Raw genomic sequence first — 10,057 nt, 5'->3', positions numbered from 1 at the left:
CCGGGGAGTAAGAATTGACAACTAGTCACATCACTCTGCAGTATATTTTGGGCATTTTAACTCTTGCGAGTATAGACATGATTTTGGTAACCGATCATACACACTGTGTATTGACCGATCAAGAAATAGTATTCTATCTAATATGAAAGCAAGCAAGGGGGTTTGGAATGGCTTCGTGCCCCTTCGATGTACCATATTTAACATTTTTATTAAACACAAATATCTTATATCCATTTATTGCTCTTTCAAATGATTATAAATTGAGAATTTCACCACCTTTAGATGTGGTGGTTTTAACAAATATTTTCACTGACCCCATCGTTTTTCTATAGGGAAAGCGGTCCATAGCGAACCACATGCATGAGACCGTTAAGTATATTCAATATAGGCAGAGAAGAATTCACAATTATCTGATAAAAGAGACGACTGAAGAATCTCTCCGATGAACATATGAGCATTGGTACGGTGGAGAGGGTTAGTTCCTCATAAAGGGACTTAGTGTTGGTGGTGAGGTCGAAAAATAGATTAGAAATTCAAGTTGTTTTAGACACTGCCACCCAACATAGACTCCCTCTTTCCAATGTTCTTGGAGTTTTAGGTGTTGAAAGGCTCCAAACATTGAATCTTACCACCAAAGTAAATGAGAGGTACATTCACACCATTGAATGCCAATTTAATGAGAGGTACAATCGCCTCTCACATCCATTGGTGCTCGGTCTACTAGAAATATTCCAACCTTAGTCATTGTGAAACCGTACTAGCTCTAACGCCTTTATCTTAACTTAGTTCATCTATGCACGCTCATACAAGGATTTAAGTTAGTCAATCACCTGAATCATAGTTCCTTAACTCATATCAAAGTTCATGGTATAGTGAAATCTTCCAAGTTTTCTTCGATCATTTACACATATCACATATATCATGCTTATAAATTAGCTAATTTGAATGTATTATAAATTAACGTAGAATACTAAGTTCTCTTTTTAGGGTAAGCAACCCATTTGCTCGGCTCTTATTCACACAATTCAGTTGTTCTATCGATAGTGACATGTCCACCTATATTGTACACAACATGACACTTTAGTGGCGCATGTCTCTCTTGACTCTCAACTTGTTTTGTTGTAACCATTAACATTATTACTTTAATGGTAATGGTTCTTTGGAGAGTACCCTAATTGGTACACTTTTTGATTATTTGTTCTCCATCTTTGGATCTCCAAGCCTTTGACAAATGAGTTTGGTTCGTGATTCATGAGGGATAAGAATCCCCCAATAGCATGTCAACATAAGACACTCTTGAATATCGAGGAGCCTAGCTTCAACCCATTAACAACACAACTGCCCTACCTAGTCTAACACTCATGGCGCACTTGTGAAGTCTTCACTGAGTTCATTTTCGAAAGGTCTTGTTCGAATACACACATAAAGTGTGGTTCTTATACCAACAGTCACGGATGTAATTTTCAAACTTCTGGTGTCATAACTTTGACTTGATCATGATAAACCTTAAGAGAAACTCAAACTCAATTACTATTTTTCGTTCGCCTTTGTGGCTTCGTCATACCTTAAGTGAGGTTCTTCTTCGCCTACAGAACTAAACTCAATTACTATTTTCAAACATGTGCATCATGTTCACTCGCTTGTAACTCCAATCGACATGCCTCTACTCTAGGCCATGTCCTGTGACTCGGTCTTGCCTCTACTCTATGCTAAGTTCTTTGACTCGATCTTGTCTCTACTCTAGGCCAAAGTCCTTTAAATGTAATTTGCATCCGATCTCGTTATTTTCATTCTCATCAACATAACCCATGATACGTGATGTCATCCCAGGTCCCAGGATGTCATCGGGCATCATTGCTTGCTCGAAACATGACTATCGAGAATTGACCCATTAGTCAACTATATTGTAAGGACATTCTGAACATCCATCCATCTTGGTACTACTAAGACATGAAACCTCCCATATCTATGTCAAATTATTTTTGGATATCATATTGAACAGCAGCCTCATATAACCTTTGAGTCGAGGGTAGTTAATAAATTGTGTTTCTAACTTTGATAGTAGCTACATTTTTGAGAGAGTTATACCGAGTCTTTTTGTAGTTAATTTATTCTTGTAGTGCTTCTGAGCTAACATAAGTAATGAAGCGTGGGTTGTTCTTGTTTTGCACGTTTGAATTAAGAACGATTATAAGTTCGGATATTGAAAACATTTTCGGTATTATTATTTGGTTGATCAAAAGTTTAAAGTGAAGAGTGAAAAGGTTGGAGAGTATGAGAAGTTTGCATTTGGGCATTGTCACCTCCTCAGTGCCATCATTTCCGCCGTACTATTTTCCTGCTTTTGCAACCGGAAGCTTTAACATCGACCACTAGAAATATAAAATAAAATAAAATCTATTCGTATATTTTTAATTAAAAATTAAAAAAAAAAGGGTGTTTAAAAAATTTGATGGTCTGAAAACTCCAACTACCGAACTTAAATGGTACGATTCTGGTTGAGTTATGAACTTATTTGAGTGAGGTCGGGTTGAGTTTAAATAAATAAAAATATTATAGGCTCTGTTGATTCGTAAATTCTTTTGAAACTGGATTATATAATTTTTTTTTTTTTTTTAAATATTTGAATGACACATGTTTTACACGCTAATATTATACTATTATTAAAAACATATATACTTGATTTTTTGGTTGAAAAAAAAAATTACCAAATTCAACCCACCAATAAAGAAGGCTTACGTAGGTTAGATGTACTCAAATTAAATAATTAGAACTTAATTATGAATTAAAATGCTATTATTTTAGTTGAATTAGACTAATTAGATATTAATGATAAAAAAAAAGTAGTTATTGAATTTGTCCATGAAATTTCAACGGTCAATCCAGTGGATAATCGAGCGCCATGAGAGATCAGAACGCCATCGTGGCGACTGGAGCTCAGATTCTTGTAATGGTGGCGATATGAAGACAGTATCCACTCTCTCTCTCTCTTTTCTCCTGTAGAATCTTCCGCCTGCTCTTTTTTTGGTTCTCTTGTGCAGTAACGAGTTGAACGCTTGACTTTTCTCCGCACGTTTTGGGTTTTCAACACTGCGTCAAGCGATTAACTTCTGGAGGAGGAGCGGGGAGGAATGAGTTCGAGTGATATGTGGCCGATCGAGATGGAGTTGGAGGCTGAGATTGATCGCTTGCCGATTGACCTACTGGCTCATATTTTCGCGATGATCCCGTCCTTCACTGATTTGGCTCAGTAATCGATGCTAATTTCTGCTTATGAATGTCTTTTTGTTCGATTAATTTTGTTATTGTTCCTAATTTTGGGGGTTTCTGCGAATATTTTCCGGAAAAAACGCAGGGCGTGCGGCGTCTGTAGGAAATGGAAGGAAGGAGTGAAACTGTCTCTTGGTAGGAGGGAGAGTTTGAGTTTTGCTGGTTGGAAGATGGATGATTACTCCACTGCTCGCCTTATTCACCATGCCTACAGTCTTCGACAACTCGACATGTAATTCCTCTTTCCTTCTAGAATTTCAGTTTTCTTAAGAAAATTGCTTCTGTTTGCTTTTCTTCAAGTGGATTCTGATTACGGATGGTTAATTTTGGTATTGGTGTTGTGATCTGGGAGACAAAGCGAGTTTTTCGACATTGCATGGATAATCAATTCAATTAGACTTCGATTTTCATTCTCTGTTTATCATTACTCAGGCAACTTGATTATGAACCACGCAAACGGAGGTTTCTCTTAAGATTTGAGTCTTAGAACGTAAGATGAGATGTTGTTTGGGCGTACTTCTGGAGAAAGTTCTTTAAAATTGTTCTATAAAGCTTTGTTATGGTCTTGTTGGTTATAGCTCGTGTTTTTGCTTGAGTTATTCTCAAATAAGGGAACATTATGAGAGTAACTCAAAGGATATGAGATAAAACAGAGTCTATGTATCAAAATAAGAACAAAGCTTGGTTGTTTGCATCGTTTCCAAGTAGTCCATGGCCATAGCTGTCTTCGTTGTTCTTGTATCGACTCGAGCAAAATGCCAATAATCCATCATTCTCTTGTAATTATGTGTTTTGTCAGCTCAAGAAGCCGTTGGGGTTGCCAAATAACAGACCATGGATTGCATGAAATCTCTCTTGCAAAGTGCATTCCCAACCTCAAGTCCATTTCGCTATGGGGTATGGCAGGGATCACCGACAAAGGCGTGGTGCAGCTGGTATGATATTATCTTATCTCCAGACCAATTATGCCTAAAGAATTAGCCCTCAAAATCAGCTGAATCTGTAAACTAGAGTATGAGTTAAGCTGGAAATTGAACTAGTAAATTTAAGTGTTACATGTTCTTGGAGGATTTCTGTTGTTCATATCTTCATTTCTCTGTTCCAATAAGTTTTCAGTATTGTCAAATTCCTCAGGATCTTCTTGAATCCACCTTCGAAAACTAAGCACCAGGTTAAGAAACCATTTTTTTTTTTGTCTCTGCTTCAGAATTTTTGTTAAGGCCAAGGTGATTTGTGGAAGTACGTTTCCACTTGTTCTTAAAAGTAGCTCTTCATTAGAGAAAAAACAAGAAACAACTTTCAAAAAATATTAATCCAGACATGTTTCACTTCATTGTTTGTTCTATAATGCAGAAAAAACTAAAAGCTATTATGAAACAGCTCCTAAATAGCCTCTTAAGCATTCCCATTTAATATTTTGATGTCTACGTAGTTCATTCTAAGACTGCATTTGGTTCTATTTCCAGATTTCCCGAGCTAACTCCTTGCAAAACCTGAATATCGGTGGAACATTTGTCACAGATGTCTCTCTATTCGCAATCGCGGATAACTGTCCAAATTTGAAGGTGACCATGTCTTGCAATAGAGTGTTAATCATACGATATACTTATATGTCTCGCACCATCTTTAATTGGCACATTTCTTTATGTATTCTGCAGACCATTGGCCTCTGGAGTTGTCGCCATGTTACAGAAACTGGACTTCTTATTCTCGTAAGTAAATGTCGCAAACTCGAGTCGATAAATGTGTGGGGAATGAGGGTTCCTGTAGACTGCTTCATTGGTTTGGTTGCGATAAGTCCATCACTCCAAATAAAATCAAGAAGTCTGCTCCTAAACTCTATGTGGCCTGTTCTGTGAAATATGCTTAAATATTCGCATCCTGTAAAAGCTTCTATTGTATGCATGTCTTCATCTTTGTATTTCCCCTCCTTCCATTAAATGTTGATTTGTCGATTCCCTGAGAGGATAGCACTTTCAGACCATTTGAAACTAAACTATATACTCTCCTAATGTAAATATAATGATGTGTAAAAACTCAGCTTGCTTATTTTTGGGATAAATATCCTTTTATCCTTTTGAATGTGTTTCTTGATTCGAGCATAGTTCAATAGAAAAAATATACTAGACTATTGTATTAGATGAACTAGTTTGCTCTTCTATTGCATTCTCACTCCAGCTTTTGTGGGATTTAAACTCAATAGTCGGGAATGCGTGAACGCTTTTGTACATATTCAAACATGTATAAATTATCAAAGCTTCATTGATTAAACGATCTTTGGCTTTCACGAACACACACGCGCACACACGATGTACATGAAACATTTTCCGATGAAGGCTAGTGAAAGAATAGCAAAAGAGCGATAGAGTTGCGTGTAATATGCATATCAAAGTTTAATTTAACTAAATGTGTTGATGAAGACACAAACACAAGTCTCTTTGAAAGAGATGGGTTTAAAAGTAGGGTGCATTAATGGTGTGTGTGCTAATGAAGTGGCTGAAACAAATATCCATTTAAGATGGGAAGCAACAAAAGGATACTAACTACTCATCAATCCAATCCATAAGTGATGATTGGCTGCATTACAGCCACTCATGCCAACACACTTTTTTCACTTTGCCTCCGATCAAGGAAACCTAAAATAGAGAGACAAAAATCAAATTCGATAATAAGAAGAAAATATAAGTTATTCGAACAAAGTTAGAGTTTAATCCCTATAATTTCAAATATTAGATTTAATTTTTATGGTTTGCTAAATCCTCGTTATGGACCAAATTTTGCTATTTAAGCTAAGAACACATGGATTTTACGTAAGAAAAATTGTATAGAAAAATAACTATAGCATAGGAGAAGAACGAGATGAACTATACGACAAAAAAAAAAGATCACAAATTTTTAAAAAAGATTTGAGAGCAAGAATTCGAACTTCTAACCTTTTAGTTAAGCACATCTATCTTAATATATCTTAACCCGTCCCATTGAATCATATGCTTGAAAAAAAAAAAAAAAACAACTCTCTAATAAGGATTCAAATATCTAATAATAACTAGACAGGAGCTTCTCCTGATCTCCAATCTTCTTGTCAAAGAAATTCAACTATCCAAATTGTCACATATAGTTCTAAAAAATAAGATCTGCATATGCATTTCGAATAAAAAGGACTAACAACGTCAAGAAAGCTTAAACACTTAGCGAAACCATTACGAAAGCTAAAACAAATCTTAACGAAAATTAAGTGATATATCATAGGGTGTCGAAAACATGGTATGATAGTACAATGACAAAGCCAGTGTGATATGGTGAAGAATTTTGCATACCTGAAATAGCTCATGCTGTCTGCGAGGTCCACTTCGGTTTCTGATTCTACTGTACCTCCGCAACTTCTTACCTTCTCTGAATGAAAATCTCAAAATGGTCTTTCCTTTTAATTTTAGAGTCTACTACTCTATTAACCAATTTTAGATATTGCTATAGGATGGCTGGGATGCAGTATACTGGGTATGACTCAATCTTTACATACAATATACTAGGCTAACCTCCGTGAATGGTTGCTCAAAAGCCAATTATATGAGTGCTGATTGTTGTTTTTAAGAATGCCAACAATAGTAAGTAGAATAACCAGAGAACCATAAGATTCGGTGAATGGACTGTCGAAGCAGACGGTTTCGTGAACTGAACAGACCCGGTGAAGCTACCAGTGGTACTGCTCAATGGACCGGTGTTAGGGGCTGGAATACTCTTGCAAGTACCAGGAGGAGCTCCAGCCTGCAAAAGCCATCAATGATGTAATTTGGGTAATGAGTACTTAAGACATTATCGGTAAGCAAGAGGAAAATCATGTACCAAGCCAGCAACCAGATTAAACATCTTGGATAACTCCCCAAAATGGAACCTAAACTAGTTCAATTATGTGTTGACAAGATGCTGAGGCAAGCACAAAAGAACTGCTAACTTATAACAGCTATCCATTCCTAAAATTAATACATGGCGTTTTCGTTCACGAATCGCTTCCTAAAACTTTTCTGAAAATGGTATCAATAACAGAAGCAAGATAAACAAATGTTTAAAGCTTTTGATGTTCCCAAAACAAAAATTTCACCGTTATTGAAATATATAAAGTTGAAACGTTTCATTTGTTATCTTTGTCCAAGAATAGAATGTCACCAAAATTGAAACATTTTAGTCATTTTTTGCCTAATAGAAGCTGTTGCCAGCAGATCATGAAGGGAAATGAATGTTTCTGAATTTGATGAGTTTCTCTAGAAGGTATGGTCATTGAGAAGATTACAAGAAATATATGGCAGAAATCCATAGTTTAGCAGACTAAAACAAGAGACTAATTTGAGAAATAAAAGACTAACTCGAACAAAGAAACGCAAATGCCAATACAAAATCAAGAATTTTGATAACCAAACATATACAAGTTCATATGAAAAACTTCAATATAGTCACTAATTAGAAAACTAGTCTAAACAAACCTGGCAGGCAGCAAGTGTGCTACACCCGCATAGCGTCTGGCCGTTTATCTTATCCAAAGCATCAAAGACTCCTCCACCTTCACTTCTCTGCATGATTTTCATCATGATATGTTAGTCATTGTAAATTTGAGTCAATAGTCGTGTTTTTACGTGTACTAAACTCAATACCATGTAAAAGTTAACAGCCAAGAAGTTTGGCAAAATATTCCCAGATGCTTTATAGCATGTGGAGATCATATTAAAAAGTGGAGCTGAATGTTCCTTGCAAGCCTCAGATTCCACTGGATATGTTGGGAAGTAATTCTGGAGGAATAGAGAAGAACTTCTTGATTTCAGCGGTTTTGACTCTCTTCGATTCGGGCATGAACCAACTACAACTCCAGGATCACCAGCTGAAATCCAAAGATAAGGAACTCGTTCATCATCAAGACAAAATTCAAAGTCATGAATAATGAATATTGCATTCACTTAATGCTTACGCTCATTTTCCAACATGTACTTCCACTGGTAAGCAATTCCTTCCTCGGCTTCCTTCGACGCGATAGATGTGAAAACAAGAAGCCGATGATTCTGCTGCACCATGTCAGTGACTGTAGGCCAATCTTCTCCCTTCTTTGGCATCTTGGATACAGGAAACCAGTATTTGTCCAGCCCAGCACTGGTGAATAGATTTCTCAACCCCTTTGGAGTAAGCACATAGTCTTCAATTATAATGGTCACAATTTCAGTTGGGTTCTCAGTTAAGAATGCTTCCACTTCTCTTAAAGTGTTAATTGCTGGTTGCTAAGAACATTCAAAGACCGATAGTCACAATCTTGCTTACAAACCCAAAAGCCAAAACAACATTGATATCTAAAATAATGTAAGATTGAAGAAGATTGATTACAAAGGCAGTGAAGTTGAAACATTGCCCCCTGAATGAATGGCAGAGCCAGATATCATTTTCAAAATCATACATATCCAGCATCAGTCCCCGCACTCCATTCTGAACAAAGAAGGATAAACAAAAAAAAAAAAAAACATAATATCAACAATGCTTAATAATTAAAGAGTTGAAATGCAACAAACAGAGTAAAAGATGAAGAACATCTCTGAGATTAGAACAAAATCATGAAGTAAAAGAGAAAGCACATCTGTCTTCCAAAATCCAAGCACATACTCTTAACTGATTAGTTACAGTATCCTCTTGATTATAAAACGTCAATCTCTGAACACCAGCCAAAGACGGCGCATCAACAATACTGAACGAGTTATGAGTCATCAACCAAGTGTACTTGTTGAAGGGCAAGCCATTAATCTAATCGCAAAGAAAGATAAAAACAAATCAAAATCACAGAAAATCGCAAAGGATCGTTCGAGTAATCTTCCATTCTAAAGAAGCTATCAACTAAGAAACATACAACAGAAGTGGGAACGGTGGCTTGGCCTCTAGTACAAACGGGTTGATTGTGGCCAGAAGCAGGACAATTCCCACAGTAGAGACCTGACCCACAATCCGTAGCAGCCGTACAAGCTTCCATAACCTGCAGATTCTCATAGTTGAATCTAAACCCAGAAGGGAAGAAAGATAGAAAAAAACCCCTATCGAGATTCAGTGGAAAGAAATGGAAGAACCTGGCAATTTCCATTAAAACAAGCGGCTGAAATGGAGATGAGAAATGAGAATAGCGTCAGAAAGCGGTACAAAATGGCAGAGGAAGAGGGTAGTTCCCATAAACTGCTCGATAACATTGCAGAGCTGAGAGAGAGCAGCACAAGAGTGAGAGAGAACAAGGAAAGAGAGCAAAGCAAAGCAAAAGGGAATTGCAATTAACAGAGAAAAAGAAGCTGACAAATTTTGGGTATCAAACGCGGGCTTTTCTTTGTTTTAACTTTAATTTTCTCTTATTTTAAGACCAATTAATCACTTTCTTCTTCATCTTTCCTCCTCACACACTTTATTTTGGTATCTTCAAACGATGCTGTTTGTACGGCTGTGTTAATTTGAGTATAATTCAATCATTATCGGTCAAAATGTTAAAACTTTTACTTTATATGTTGATTGAACTCGATATACATCGTTTCTTCGACTCTTTATCTATATTTGAGTTGATAAATTTAAATTTATCCACTACCTACTATACTTAATTATGTCACTTTTCAAGATTTCGTACAAGATTGAATGAATGATAAGGTAATGAATGAATGGATTGAAGTTCAAATTTGAGGACAAGTTTGAGTGCTTTTACTTTGTGAGGTACTTTTTGAATTGAGTGCTCATCACGTGGTAGGCCATAATCTTGCAGAGTGCATTCATATTGGTCTGCATT

General features: G+C 36.5%; 2 protein-coding genes across 2 annotated transcripts; one reads left to right on the top strand and one right to left on the bottom strand.

Annotated features, from left to right (window-relative positions):
- The first annotated feature begins 2,853 nt into the window (after positions 1 to 2,853).
- On the top strand, positions 2,854 to 5,352 carry LOC111795610 (F-box protein At5g67140). The gene is made up of 5 exons (XM_023678136.1): positions 2,854 to 3,250; positions 3,356 to 3,502; positions 4,070 to 4,205; positions 4,737 to 4,835; positions 4,929 to 5,352. The coding sequence occupies exons 1-5, from the start codon at positions 3,132 to 3,134 to the stop codon at positions 5,127 to 5,129; spliced, it is 702 nt and encodes a 233-aa protein (XP_023533904.1). The 5' UTR covers positions 2,854 to 3,131; the 3' UTR covers positions 5,130 to 5,352.
- A 286-nt stretch (positions 5,353 to 5,638) lies between these two features.
- Positions 5,639 to 9,602, bottom strand: LOC111795608 (PI-PLC X domain-containing protein At5g67130). Its single transcript, XM_023678134.1, has 9 exons — positions 9,363 to 9,602; positions 9,149 to 9,271; positions 8,908 to 9,045; positions 8,635 to 8,733; positions 8,228 to 8,531; positions 7,917 to 8,140; positions 7,749 to 7,835; positions 6,588 to 7,035; positions 5,639 to 5,906 (listed from the first exon to the last, which is right to left on the bottom strand). Exons 1-8 carry the CDS (start codon positions 9,477 to 9,479, stop codon positions 6,823 to 6,825), a joined length of 1,305 nt encoding a protein of 434 aa, XP_023533902.1. The 5' UTR covers positions 9,480 to 9,602; the 3' UTR covers positions 5,639 to 5,906; positions 6,588 to 6,822.
- Positions 9,603 to 10,057: the final 455 nt, after the last annotated feature.

Source organism: Cucurbita pepo, chromosome LG05 (assembly GCF_002806865.2).
Source record: "Cucurbita pepo subsp. pepo cultivar mu-cu-16 chromosome LG05, ASM280686v2, whole genome shotgun sequence".
Lineage (NCBI taxonomy): Eukaryota > Viridiplantae > Streptophyta > Magnoliopsida > Cucurbitales > Cucurbitaceae > Cucurbita > Cucurbita pepo.
Note: the sequence above shows the minus strand (reverse complement) of the source record. Positions and strands in the feature narration are given on the sequence as shown.